This window comes from Hibiscus syriacus, unplaced genomic scaffold (assembly GCF_006381635.1).
Source record: "Hibiscus syriacus cultivar Baekdansim isolate YM2019G1 unplaced genomic scaffold, ASM638163v2 tig00111022_pilon, whole genome shotgun sequence".
NCBI classification, from domain to species: domain Eukaryota; kingdom Viridiplantae; phylum Streptophyta; class Magnoliopsida; order Malvales; family Malvaceae; genus Hibiscus; species Hibiscus syriacus.
Genome location: NW_024062956.1, coordinates 1,356,860 through 1,371,698, shown reverse-complemented (window position 1 = coordinate 1,371,698; position 14,839 = coordinate 1,356,860). Strand labels below are relative to the sequence as shown.

At 36.0% G+C, this 14,839-nt stretch overlaps 1 protein-coding gene across 3 annotated transcripts; it reads right to left on the bottom strand.

The window, feature by feature from the left end:
- Positions 1–4,775: 4,775 nt before the first annotated feature.
- Positions 4,776–14,068, bottom strand: LOC120150400. 3 transcript variants are annotated; one of them, XM_039163078.1, is made up of 8 exons: positions 11,211–14,067; positions 11,026–11,130; positions 10,772–10,924; positions 10,120–10,283; positions 9,795–9,942; positions 9,347–9,469; positions 9,130–9,217; positions 4,776–5,362 (listed from the first exon to the last, which is right to left on the bottom strand). In XM_039163078.1, the coding sequence occupies exons 1-8, from the start codon at positions 13,677–13,679 to the stop codon at positions 5,196–5,198; spliced, it is 3,417 nt and encodes a 1,138-aa protein (XP_039019009.1). In that variant the 5' UTR covers positions 13,680–14,067; the 3' UTR covers positions 4,776–5,195. The 3 variants fall into 3 exon arrangements, with proteins under 3 accessions (XP_039019009.1, XP_039019010.1, XP_039019011.1); XM_039163079.1 differs by lacking the exons at positions 9,795–9,942; positions 10,120–10,283; XM_039163080.1 differs by lacking the exons at positions 4,776–5,362; positions 9,130–9,217; positions 9,347–9,469; positions 10,120–10,283 and having other exon boundaries at positions 9,851–9,942; positions 11,211–14,068.
- Between the last annotated feature and the right edge of the window lie 771 nt (positions 14,069–14,839).

Genomic DNA, 14,839 nt, shown 5'->3' with positions numbered 1-14,839 from the left:
GGATCTAGTATAATATGGAAGTACAAAAATGATATAAGTAGACAGTTCCCATCTATTTGTACAGTGAAAATTCGAGGACGAATTTTCTTAAGGGTGAGAGATTTGTAACATCCCAAAATACGGGTTAGTGATTAACGTATAAAACTTCAGAGTTTGGTGATTGAAGTAGGATATTTGAATAATTTAATGATTTGTTTAAAAATATTTCCTGAAAGTTATTAGTAATTATACAAGGAATTAAGGGGCAAAATGATCATTTATCATGAAAGATTTTTTCTCTTTATGAAGAGATAAACGTTGGGGGAGAGTATTAGAAACTCTTCTTCTTCTTACCTCCTTCTTCTCCAACGTGCAGAGCATAAGGTAATGGTTTTCTGATTTGTTGATTATTTGTTAAATTAAAGGTTAGGTTTGGATCATTAGATGATAACTAAGTTTAAGGAAAGCTTAAGTTATCTTATAATCAAAAGATGAAGAAGTTATAAGAGATTTAAGAAAACAAGTTTTATATGAAATCATGGAAAAGAGTGATAAGTTGAATTGAAGTTAAATTGACTTGTCATCATGCTAATAAGGAATATGAAGTGTTAGAATGGTATTTAGAACATATTGAATTTGAGTATGATTTTGAATTACATATGAAGGATAGGATTTTGAAGTTAGGATTTTCATGGATATAAGTTGGTTTAAGTAATGGTAGTTGAGTTTAATGACATGATAGGGGTTTAAAATAGAAGAATTAAGTGAAGAATGATGATTTTCGGGGTTAAAATACAATTTTCTGGGTAGAGGGAACCGATACCCTATGAAGGGAATCGATTCCCCCTCTTGGACAAAAATTCCAGTATGCAGGGAGAACAGATTCCCCCTGGGGGTATCGATTCCCCGGAACAGATTCCCCCTAGGGTGTATCGATTCCCCCCTAATGAAAAAAATGGAATTGATTCATTAAACCGGTTTTTTATTAACATCAAGTTTAAAGTTTAGGCTTCTGATAATTGTTTTGAAATGATTATTTATGTAGATAAATCAAGGATTATCGAATCAAAGCAAGGTAAGGTGAGTGAAATTTTAATTGTACTTATATTATTGAACGAACATTGGCTTGCGATGAGTCAGTGATGGGGTCTATGGTAAGAAGTGACTCCTAAATGTTATTTGATTGGTGATTCTTATATGTGCATGCCCCTGGGGGTATCGATTCCCCTGGAACAGATTCCCCCTAGGTGTATCGATTCCCCCTAAATGAAAAAAATGGAATTTGATTCATTAAACCGGTTTAAGTTATTAACATCAAGTTTTAAAGTTTAGGCTTCTGATAATTGTTTTGAAATGATATATTTATGTAGATATAATCAAGGATTATAATCGAATCAAAGCAAGGCTAGGTGAGTGAAATTTTAATTGTACTTATATTATTGAACGAACATTGGCTTGCGATGAGTCAGTGATGGAGTTACTATGGTAGAAGTGACTCCTAAATGTTATTTGATTGGTGATTCTTATATGTGCATGAATACATGAATGAGTAAAGTTATTATATATGTTACATAATATGCATATGTGATATGTTATGAGACATGACCAATGTGAAATGAGATAAGCTATGTGACTATATGAAATTAATATGAATATGCAATACGTGTACATGTGATATGATATGAAATGACATATGAATATGTATACGTGATACATGTGATATGATATGAAATGACATATGAATATGTATACGTGATACATGGATATGATATGAAATGACTATGAATATGTCATACTGATACATGGATGATATGAAATACATGGTTACACATACATGTGGTATGTGATAGAAGAGAAAGAACAAGTGATGAGAACTATTCATAATAATGCCATAGTATATGATACGAGAGTTATAGTATAGTTGGCATCCCAAGAGTCGAGGGTTACATATGTCCTAAGACATATGATAGGTCCAACGGGACACAGATTACATCCTTCAGGATGACAGGTCCTTCGGGACACAGATTACATCCTTCGGGATGACAGGTCCTTCGGGACACAGATGAATCCTTCGGGATATACGAGCTGTGGTGACAGCATATGTGTGCACAACCTCAGTACTCGCATACCTCTATTCTCATAATATACATGGGCAATACAATTAAAAGATAAATTAAAGTGAAAGTGGCACAAGAAGGTAAGTTTTACACATGCATGACATGCTTATATATGTTATCGTGTAATAGATACATGCATGTTGAAATGTCATGATAAAATGATAAGAATGCATATTCATGAATTTGTTGTTAAATGTTTGTTTATTATCTCACTAAGTCTATGACTTAGCGTGTAAGTGATTTACACGTAGGTACCAAGAAACGAGAAGAGCAAGAATAGAAGTGGCAAGGACAATATTATTACTAGAAGATCAGATCAGAAGTAATCGACAAAGTATGTATTTTGGTGTGTATAGAGTGTTGGCATGTAATAAGTCGTTAATTACGAGTACTCTGATGGAGTTTGTATTTTGTGGTCAATTTTATGTAAATTAACGTATTTTGCTTTAAACAAAGTTTTAAATTTCTCTCTTTTTCAAAAGAGTCAAAGTTTTAAAAGTCAATGTGACACCTCAGACTCGTATTCGAGTCGGGTACGGGTTGGGGTGTTACAATTTCATTCTTCTACTTTAGTCACCAAATTCTGAAACTTTACAATTTAATCACTAACCCGGTATTACAGATGTTATATTTTGTGGTTCCCTACCTAGTAAACACCTAGTACTTTCAAAAAATAATTGGATCCTCTAATGTGTTCCCTATGTGCTATATGATTGTTTTATATATTTTGAAATGTGATTTAATGAAGTTACTGATTTATTGATTTACTGTTTATGAATTATAGCTACATGATATATGGTTTTTGATTACTTGTTTTCATAGGAAAATATAATCTGGGTAGGATTTTGAAGTATAAAGGTTTAACTTTGATCAAGCTGGTAAATCCTTATGGACCTAAGTGACCCTTAAGTATCCTCTTACACTCTGACTAGGGTAAGTCTTTACTGTAGGCTCCATTGCTTTGTGCATGGATTAAAACTTTACTGTATGCTCTTATGCTTTGTACATAGGGGAAAATATTACTGTATGCTCATATGCTTTGTGCATAGTGGAAGACCTTACCGGAGGCTCCATTGTTTTGTGCGTAGGGTAAGACTTTATCGTATGCTCATTTGTTTTTTTGCATAGGGAAAATCTATCTGGACCCAAGGTGTTCCCTTAGGTTGGTTCCTACGCCCAATGGGCCTAGGGTAAGTACTTATGGATGCAGTTCAGGGAAACTACTTATCGATGTTTAGTTAGAGGGTATTACTATAGTTTTAAAATATGTTTTTAAACTACTATTGTATTTAAAGATCCATGCACTTTTCCCTAGTTTTATTGGAACATGCTAGACTTCTTAACTCAATCTTCTGAATCTGTCTCCCTCAACATTTCATTCGAATTGTAAGTTTTCTCGACTGTTACCTGAGTAACTAATTAACGAATCTGAACTCACCGCTAGAACCTGATGATGCCTATGTCACTAAGGAAATTTATACTTTACCATATTATACCTGATAACCTATTGCATTCATTTGGTAGTACTGTATTACTGAGTTTCCCAAAGCTCACTCTGTTACTTAATATTTCATGTTAAAGAGTTTGATCATGTGCTTTTATCGACATCGATAAAGGAGTTTCACCGGCGTTGGTTGCGAAGTACGGAGCATGTAATTAGGGGGCATGTAAGTTGTATTCTATTTTATATTCAAGTATGAAAATTGTTTTAAATATTGGATATGAGTGAATTCTGTTTTTAATATATGAATGATTTTCTGAAATTGTATTTTATTTATTTATTTATAATTTCTTTTAGTATTTTAAATGTGATCAAAAATTTAAATTTTTCGAATTTTTTTTTAATATGGGTCGCTCTGGTAATCCTAATGTGACACATGAAATTGGATCGAGTCACTCGTATCGATTAATGTGTGTTACAGTTTGTTCCCTTTCGTTTTCCATAATTCAGCATATAATCTCACATATTAAATTTCCTTTCACAACTAATAAACTTTTGCTATTTTCCATAAAATATATCTTATGAGTTTCACTTATCATGACATAATTCATTTCACATTATAATCTTAACATTTTGTCTTTTTAACATGATTCTAGCACGTCTAAAAGTGGAAATGGGAAGAACGAAAAAAGACAATCGTCTCTAAAAAAATATTTAAATATTTTAAATATTTATTTATATTTTTTATTCAAAATTTGTATCCTTCTAAATCTGTTAATTATTAGTTTGCTACATCCAAAAATTAAACCCTAATTATTCTATTTAAAATTTATGATGAACTTAATAAACAACAAGTCGAACAACAATTTTTTAACAAACATAAATCGAACAATATTTTAACAAACTCAACGAACAATAAATCAAATCGGGCAACAAAACTATTTAACAAATATGAATCAAACACTGCCCAATCCCGCACTTGACTCATTTGATAAGCACTGCTACACGAAACAAAGGCACATGTTACTGATTAACAATTTAATGACTCAATTGAAAGAACTGAAAACCGACAGGCCGAAATATTATCTAAATATTGAGATTGAGGACTAAACTGAATAGTTACTAGAGGAGGAATGGGGAAAATGAAATTACCCATTAACTTCTTAGAGTGTGCATAAGAAAACAAGATTTAACAATAGAATAATAGTAACAAAATTGGATCGTAATTTATCATATTATCATAAGCATGTAAGTCCCTTGCATTACTAATTACATGTATAGCTTTACAGACATATCTTCAAAGACAAAACACAGATTCATTCACCCGTAGTACCAGAACCGTGATTGCATTTACCTGTTCATCATTTTTGTGCGAGAGATTTAAGGTTAAAACCTGTTGAAACTCACTGACATCAAATCCCAGTTCTAGTTTAATAGCTCTCCCTCTCCCTGAGAATATAGTTCAGCCAGGGTGGTCTACATTCGGCCCTCGGAATAACTCGTGTCAGTACTACGAGAGATCCATTACAGCAGAACTGAAGGTATAGCTTTATTCGACTAACAGGTAGATGACCAAAAACTGCACTTATCTGGATGTCTTACTTTTGTTTTTCCGTGTACGATGATCGTGACATTCGTAATGTTGCTTGGGATTGGCTTTATTTTACATTTATAGCAGCAGCCATGCTCCTCAACTTCTGAGATATTTCAGAAAATGGAGGTCTCTCTGCAGCATCAGAGGCCCAACACTTCTCCATCAACGCCTTCCATTCAGGATCACACCATGATGGTATTTTCGGACGTAATGTGTTGTTTACGATTCCCCCTGTATATTGAAAGAAAAGTATAGTCATATGCATACTGGAAGATTGTAGACATCTAAAACTATAACAGAAGAATGAAGTCCAAAAACACGCATACTAGAAGCAAGAATAGTGATGCTTAAATAGTCCTATCTGACCACAGTTTTCCCCCCTCCATTTCATATAACAAACTTTGGTACTTATGTTAACAAGCAAAAGAAAACAAAAATAAGAAAAGTCTCTTTCAGAAAGTAATTGCTTATTAGCAGTGGGAAAAGTTCCTCCATGAACTGTCAGCGACGATGCTAAAATTTTTAACATGTGAATCACACTCTTGATAATGCCAGAACCAATGAAACTCAGAAAACGACAAGGACAAGATAGTTTGAGTGAGGACACTGCTTTCAGAAATCAACAATGGAGGATCATCGAAAAGGCATTATTAGGGTTTTATCATTGTTTAGAGTTACTTATTGGAAAAAAGACGGTTGCAGTATAAATGCTGATTATCATAATGTTTCAAGAACTTCCCCATATTTGGATATTGAATGTATCTCTTCCCCTCTAGTTTCTCCCTCTTTTTTCTCTCCCTTCCCCTTTATTTTCTTTCCCTCCCTGCTTCTCCTCTGGAGTTGCACCAGTAGGTAATTAAAAAACAGCAGCAAAATGACAAAACAAGCATAAGTTCAACATGACAATAAAGTATTAGCTTCAAGGTTCAAAAATGGATGGTTTCAATTATACAAGAATATGCCAAAGCAAATAATATTGAAGAACAGAACAAGGTTCAACTTTCAAGCTTGAGGATTTGCTTAGTATGAAGGACGGAAAGGACTGAGTATGGAGAATTCGCTAATCAAATAGTGAAGATTCATAACCAGTTTCCTTGAACAAAAAATGTTTACTTTCCATCCTCATGCTAAGCAAAGCTCAGGTCTAAAGGCAAAAGGAAAACAAGAAAAGTTAGGATTGAAAAGGGATTTCCTAACAAGGAATCTATACTCTTCCCCTACAGCCTCCCATCCCTCGGCGTCCCTAAACACTCCCCTAAAATTCTATGCCCGTGTGCCTGCAAAGTTTGCAATTATGGATGTTCTCCATGCATAGAAGAAATGAAGGTCATGAGTAACGTTAAAAAATACTAAAAATTGTGATAGTATGAAAGAACACAACCACCCTGAATAAAAATAGTTCAGGTCATTTCTTTTCTTTTTTTTTCATAAGAATTGAAGGCCTCATTAAAAAACCCCTTTATGATTAAGGAACTCAAAATGATTTCCTTGATCAAAGGAAAGAGGAAAAGAGTGCGTTATACTTCATTAATAATAAAGATACAGTGGGCTTCTGTAACATACGGTGTTTTCATGTGCTCAGAGTGTTCTTGCAAACACCAAGGATTAGGTGTTAATATCTCTTTTGTTCAATCTGTCAACATGGATTCCTGGTCAGATATCCAGATCAAGAAAATGGAATCGGGTAGCAACGACAAGTTCAACGAGTTTTTGGCACGATATGGTACTCCTAAAGAAACTGATATCGGTACCAAGTATAACACTACTGCTGCGAGTATTTACCGTGATCCCGTTTATGGAATAACCCAGTTGTTGTGAAGGAAACTGTCAATGGTGGTTTTGGTGGTAATCAGAAGCAATCGGCAAGTGCTTCTACATCCGGAAATTATCAAGGTAGTAGAATGGGAGGTGTTGAGGTGAAGTCGAGGTCGAGTGCGGACAAGTATATATGAAATCCCGTTTGGACGTGTCGTCGGCGAAAAATGAGACTTTTTTGGCCAGCAAAAAGGCGGATTATAAATTTAGGCCTGAAGGTTTGCCTCCTTCACAACGAAGGAATTATGGGATAATCGAATCAAAAGATTAGTGGAATGAAGGCCATACAAATGTTAGTAATGGGTACAGATGTGGATGCTTCACGTTATTCATTGAAAACCTATCAGAGAAGATCCATTGGAAGAGATTGGGATCTTTATTTTGTACTCACGGTCATGTAATTGATGCCTTCATTCCTAACAAAAAAAATTTGAGAGGAGTTCGTTTTGGGTTCATTCGCTATGCAACAATTGAAGAAGCAAGGAAAGCGATATCAAAGATGAATGGTGCTCATATTTACGGCAGCAAAATTAGAGTCTCATTGGCTAAATATAATCCTCGACAGTCTTATTGTCGAAAGTTCTTGACGGTTGTTCAACGTAAGTCTGGATGGAAGCTGGTTCGAGGAATAAACACGGTGAAGTTGAGGATGTTGTGGACGAAGATAAACTTCAAGTGTTGAGTAACTGTTTTGTGGGCTGGTGCAAGAACTTCATCAAAATCGGTAATCTTGCTAACCAAATGCAAGCCAAAGGACTCGCTGGTTTCACGCTAATGAGAGCTGCTGGAAATGTAGTTCTAATGGTTTTTGAAGACTCTGATTCGTTGAGCAGTGTGAAGAATGATAAATTAGAGACTCTTGCAAGATGGTTTTCCAAAGTTGAAGCTTGGTCAGAGAGTCTGGTGGTGGAGTGTCGGTGCGTGTGGTTAGATTGCGAAGGAGTTCCTTTTCACCGTAACTGTTCAGGAGCTCGATTCAAAGGCGTTTCTTTTAGTTTTAATGATAGCAAGTGTTGGTTTTTTGTTTTGTTATGATCTTTTACGTTGTTTTTCTTCCTTTTGGTTGAGGTGTATTTTAGAAATCGGGTTATTGTCTTTCGGGCCTTTTTGTTAACGATGGGAGATTTTTGGGTGTTATGGTTTTTTGTAATGATGTATATTCCCTTATGAGAGTATTCGGTGTTTTCACATGTACTTGGTGTTCTATTTAATAAATTACGAGGCACTCTTTTCTTCCTTCTAATGTTCTTCAATATACTTCTTAGTATGTGGAAGAATACGAAGGGAGTTTTTAATGAGACTTCCAATTTTTATAAAAAAAAAGAAGATAAAACCCTTACAAACAACCAAAAAACCAAAAATAAGATACCCCTAAAAAACATACTGAAATTAGCCTATACCAGACTTAGCCAGCCCATCAACCTCTATATTAGCTGTCCTAGCAACCCATCTAATAACACCCTCCAATTCTTTAAGCCTATCCGCTATATCTCTGACAATAACACCCTCCAGTTCAGGTCATTTCTACTTGTTGAAGATTCAATTCTAGTCCATATTCATAAATACATGCATTTCTATTATGAATCTTACAACGTACAAGTCAAGAAACAATTACAACATCCAATTTGGTCCAGAAACCCAAAACATGCATGATGTGAGTGCCCTATCCTCACAAGACTGATGTTAGCTAGAAATTCCAAATGTGCTAAAGAAGTTGCCAAAAATTTCCTTTTCCCTCGAACAATAAATTAAGAATCTCCAAATATCCTTTTCACTAACTTCCCTTCAGTTTATCCAACTACTAAATGAAGGTTGTTAAACAAAATTAAACTGCAGATAAAAGAGAGAGACACAGAGGTCAAAAGAAAAGCTAGCCAAAATTACGTGTCAGGCGTTCAAAAGACAATCTAGTCAGCAATTGACTGTCAGGTTGATAAAAATTAATCACAGCTACAGTCTTGGCACGATTATGACTGTCAGGCTTAGATCCATATCAACAAAGGAATGTTTCCATAACTACTCCCTCATAGCAATTGCATTTATTGATGGACATGTCCAATGTATGTATCAGAAATTTTGTCAGGGTAAAGTGAAGAGTTGAAGTAACAAAGATTTTAAGCAAAATGTATGGAAGACTCGTAGCGACTCACTCACAACATATAAATCCTATTCATGACACTTACCAATTATAGAAGCACAATGTATATCTGCATAAGGCTCTTCACCAGTGAGCAACTCCCACATAACAATGCCAAAAGAGTAGACATCAATCTGAATCACATAAATTTATCGGGAACAAATAAAATTAGTCTCTGGTGAAATGAAAAATCATGTCCCAAGAAGCAGAACTCATGTTGGAAATCCATCATCATATTTGCTATTGTCAATGTAAAATAATACCTTTTCAGATACCATGTTGCTTTTACCACTCAAAAGCTCAGGTGCCATCCAGGGTAGAGTTCCACGAACACCTCCAGAAACTAAAGTATGTTGTCTAACCTTTGACAAGCCCAAATCACCAATCTAAATGTGTATGCATGCAATGCATCAGTTGCAACTCTGTTGACCGTTGGAAGAAAACAAATACTAATGTGCTCTCAAGAAAATTTATAAAAGAATCAATTGAGGACCAAGATAATAAGAGCTAATGCTGAAACAATATCAACCTGAAACTCTTACCAAGCTTCCACAATTAAAGAAATTACAGCAAGCTTAGCAACCAGAAGTAACTTTGGAAGAACAAAATTTTTGTTGCCCCCACCTCTCCAAAAAGAAAAGGAAAAAACACCACCACAAATTGAAACCAATATTAAAATTCAAGGTCCAGAAAATATTTATGACAGTGTACCTTGCACACTGGACGTTGTGGATCTCTCATATTTCCCAACAGATTTTCACATTTCAAATCGAAGTGTACAATGTTCTTTCCATGCAAATATTCCATTCCAAATGCAGCATCCATGGCTATGATGAGTCTCTTACGACGATCAATAGTCCTGCTCAACAATATTATTATGACGCACATTATTTAGGAAAATATTACATTCTAGCTTGTTTAGTCATTCTATGAAACAAAAAGGGTGCATGCAAAGGCAAACAACAACAATTCTAGAACAAAATTCAGAGAAGACGCTCAAAAGGCAACCTGATTACATAGCTATTAGCATGGTTACCTGTCCTTCTTCTGTAAAAACTGCTTCAAGGATCCATTAACCATGAATTCAGTGACAGTAGCTAATGATCCATCAGGACCATCACGAACAATTCCATAGAAAGAAACAACGTTTGGATGATGTAATGAACTCAATATCAGAGCTTCTCTCCAGAAATCTTCAATCTATGGCAGCATAAAAATAGAGATTGCTATCAATCTATTTATAAGCAGCATAAAAATAGTGATTGCTATCAATCTATTTATAAGCAGCATAAAAATATTATGTATCCTTCAGAGCTCGGACCTAACTAACCCAACAATTAAACCATGTCCAACAAAATATCTTGACAGGGACTAAACACAAAATACCAGGTCTGAGAGATTATATGTCTTGAGTGCAGACATAAAAAAAGAAAATATAAGCTATTTACGTGTATATAATGCTGTAAAGCCCTTACTGTTTTGTTCAATGTGAAACAAAATAGTAGTTCATTCTTCAAGCTATACAAGCACCATCTTTAATCATTGTCAATAGTTGAAAATAAAGAAAAACAAAAGCATCGATGACCTATAAGACACATCAGGTGAAGCATATGCATCCTTAAACCATCAAGCAGCCTTGTATTACAAGCTACCAAAGCTATGAAAGGAAAAGTGCTAAAAGTAATTACCAATCGTTCTCTTTCAGAAGGCTTCCCTGCAAAGCAGCTGGCTTTAATTCTCTTGATTGCTACATCTGAACCTTTCCATTTTCCGTGATAAACTGCCCCATATGTTCCAGAGCCTAATTGTCGGATCTCCTCTAGATCATCATTCTTTATCGTCTGAAGGTAAAATGCAAATACCATCAGAAACAAAATGGTACCAAAAAGTGTCTAAATAAACTAAAAAATAATATGATGAAAATGGAAAAGAAAACAATGACCTGTAAGCCTCGTGCAATAGCTTCAGCCTCGGCCTTTGTTGGCTCAATTTTGGACAGGGAGTTGTTGTCATTATCAGGATCCAGTTCCAACTCACTACGGGCATTCTGGAGAGAAAACAGATATCAGAAAGATAAAAATATAAAATTGTGAGATGTTATATATGAAAACTTTTCTTAAATCTCACCACTGAATCTGACTCATTTGCAGCTGCTTCTCCTTGAACAGAATCATGCTTCATGGAGGCACCATCTTCAGGTTTGGCTTCCCCTTCTTCAACCTCTTCTAAAGCTGCTTTTTTAACTGATTCAACAAACTGTGGTATGAAACTCAAATGGTTTACAGATAGCTTTGAATTTTTAGCAGATCTAGGATCTTTTTCACCAGGTTTTGCCTGCTCATAACCCTTTTCGACAAATTTTTTGCAACTTGAAACGCTAGTCTCAACAACTGCTGTTTCAGATTCATTTTCAGTAATTTTGTTTTGCTCCGGGCAGCGCATACTTGGAACATCAAATTTTTCCATCTTCACTGCATGACTTGCTTCTTTATCTTCCATGGCTACAATTTTCTCCTCAGTCCTCCATGCCCCAATGGCATTAGGATTATCTCGTGATCTAGGCATGTTACTGGAAACAGATTTATCAGGAATTAAAGTTGAAGGTAGATCAGGAGATTGAACAGGTTCTGTGGTAATGGAAACATTTGGCATGTCTTGTGGGAATCGAACTGGTTGCATTGTGACAGATTGTTGAGTTTCCAGATCATGAGAGTCAATGTTCACCTTATGAGGATGGCCATAAGCATTGTCAGGAACAGCAGTCTCATTAAAACCCAGCATCTTTTGTGAAGACTCAACCCAAGGATTTTGACCATCTGTTGTAACACAAAGCTTTGAACTACCTTCCACCAGACCTTTCAATTGTGCTGAGTTAAATGCACCATTTACTTGTTCGGGTAAGCCAGATGCTTCATAAGCAGGAGCACCATGGGTTGGGTTCTGAACATTTCTCCACAAGGATTGTGCATGTGCATGTACATGTACATGTGGTGATTGATAAGCATGATCTCCTCCATGAGGGTAAGGATAATTCCCATATCGAACTCCGCGTTCTTCAGGAGGAATTTGCAGATGGGGTGAAGCAACCACTGGTTGATCGTGAAACACTTCATTCCCCAATTCAGATCCAGATTGGTGATGAACATAATTTGAGGGCAGATGATGGCCGCCAGCTAAACTAGCTTGCCCCAGAGGTAAATTCATGCCAGCAGCATCTAGAACATAGTGGTCATTAAATCTTCCAGCTCCAGGTACATGATTTCTCACTTCCTCAACTCGAGGATTCAGTTGGTTCTGCAAAACTCGTCCTCTTTCATGACTGTGTGTTTCACCATAAGCAGAACTGGAATCAGTATGATCTTTGGGATAAAATCCATGCTGCAATTTTCCATCTGCATTCAGAATGAAAGCTTCATGGTTTGGAGGGCATTCCATGCACTGATTATTAACCTGAGGAACTCCATTTCCCATGTTGGGATGTTCCAAATGTGGCGTTTGATTTCTGCTGAAAGTGGCCCTGCAGTGCTCACAGATGCGGTTCCCCTCATAAACACTATGACCATGAAGTATGTTACCAGAAAAACCACCAACTTTATTACCAGGTACTGCTCCAGCTGGCATCCACATTACATTATCTGAAAACTGTGGTTGCTGTTCATACTGGGAATGATGACTTAATTGCTGCCTTGCATATTCCTCAGGCAATCTATCCAGGCATTTGTCTATTAATTCGGGAAATTGTACTCGGTAACAAGCTGAAGACGGTGAGGGCGGAAACTCTGATAGCGTTCTGGAATCATGGTGCCCATTGTGCCTAGGACAATAGTAAGCAGGACTCCATGTACCTTCCATTTCATTGTACCTCTGCGGAACGGGTGGCGGTAGTTGGCAGGATCCCATTTGAGGAATATTAAGATGATGCAAATTATATGGAGGCATCAACATCTCACCACTTCTCTGGCTATGAAGGCCACCACCACCATCAACACTCACACTGTTAAAGAATTGTTCTGCTAAATAAATATCATCGGAAACTGGGGCCATCACAGGAGAGTCACACTTCTTATAATCAGAGCCCTCATTTAAACTGTTCAAAGCGTCCACATACCTCCTCTCAGTCTCCCTCTCGTCCCCATCAACATAGTCTGATGAACAATCTCTGTCAGGATGAGAAAACAAAAAAATCCTAAGCCTGGTGAATCCATCGCCAGCACCCAACTTCTCATACTCCTCCATCATGTTAGTAACATCATCATCATTCACAGCTGAAACTAAAGCATCAAGATCCTCATCTGGCTGCTGATATTTCAAAACCACTGCTCCATCATAAAGCTCCCTCATCTTACTCATTAGCTCCTCATAACCAATATCTCTCGGCAGACTCGCAATTCGCGTTTCTCCACCAACATACCTCAATTTCCCATCTTGTGGTCGAGGCAATATGCTACCGAGGAAGCTACACAAGAATTTTAGACGCGGGGTTTCATCATTCGAGCTAGGGGCGGAGGAAGCCGGGGCAGATGAAGGTGAATCCATCAAATACACAGCTTGACTATTATGCTGCTGTTGATGATTCACTATTCCCTTCTTACACATGGGAAGGTTCTCACTTTTCAGCTCACACCATGTAAAAACACAATCGAAACTCTACCCAAATCACTAATTCAACACCAGGAACAGATTGATTCCTCTATCTGGTAACTCAAAAAGAGTATCAATCATTCAAATTTTGAACACCCAGAAATCCAAAGAAGAAGAATAACAACAAAAACTAAATTGAATCGAACTGGGCAAACAAAACCTCAACCAAATTCATCAACAGCAGCTCAAACGAACCCCCAGCAAAGCTTCCAAACTAAGAGGTTTCTAGATTCAATAAAAGAAACCCAAATCAGCTTTAGTCAGAAAGAGACTAAATCCAAAACAAAAGAACGAGTACCCGAAATTGGGTGATTGAAAAAAAAATACTTATTTTTGGTTGATGGGGTGAGACTGTTTTTGATTTTAAAAAAAGGAAGAATGGCGAGAATATGGGCTAATCTAAAGAGAGACCAAAAAATAAAGTAAAGAAAAATGGAAGAAATTGGAGGTAGGAGAAGAGGAACGGCATAGACCATAGACAAAGGGGGGAATATTTTTGGAATGATCCCATGCGGTGCCAACCCTGTACGCCAGGTAACGTCCCACGTGGCACAACCATCTCTTCACTCACCCCTTTTCTTTCTCTTTTCATCTTTTTCCTCCCCATTTATCATCCATCCCTTTCGCGACTCGTGTGATGAGGTACTCTAATTTCTTAAGACTTTATTTGTTAGTTATTTCAACATGCTAATATTGAATACAAAATTTCTTAAGACTTATAATTGTTTATTTATTTTGTGAATGAAGAGTTTTAATCAGTAGTTATATGATAAATAATGAGTTGAAGAAGATGAAAAATATAAGGTTAAGGGAAACTAAGGGAGTTTTGATTCTTATTTTCAATTATATTTGATGGTTTATATATAATTTTTAATATTAATGTCAAATTTAGTATTATATTGATTATCAGTAGGCTGGAAAGATAAATAAATACGACTATTAAATACTAAATTTGATTTTAAAGAATTATTTAAGTCTACTAAAGATAATATAAAGAAAAAGTAACTAAATAGAAGATGTAACATTTCGAAAACTTTATTCAGTGGGGAAATTCTTTTAAAAATATCGTTAATTAATAAAAAAAATCTACTAATTTAATAGGCGAAGAAATGATA

What these genes read in the sequence shown, in the direction of transcription:
- LOC120150400 (XM_039163078.1), bottom strand. Translation starts at nt 13,679, where the DNA reads ATGTGTAAGAAGGGAATAGTGAATCATCAACAGCAGCATAATAGTCAA. An exon ending in CAAATGAGTCAGATTCAGTG is followed by an intron (nt 11,131 to 11,210) that starts GTGAGATTTAAG and finishes TTTTCTCTCCAG; the next exon opens with AATGCCCGTAGTGAGTTGGA. An exon ending in TTTTTACAGAAGAAGGACAG is followed by an intron (nt 9,943 to 10,119) that starts GTAACCATGCTA and finishes ATTGTTGAGCAG; the next exon opens with GACTATTGATCGTCGTAAGA.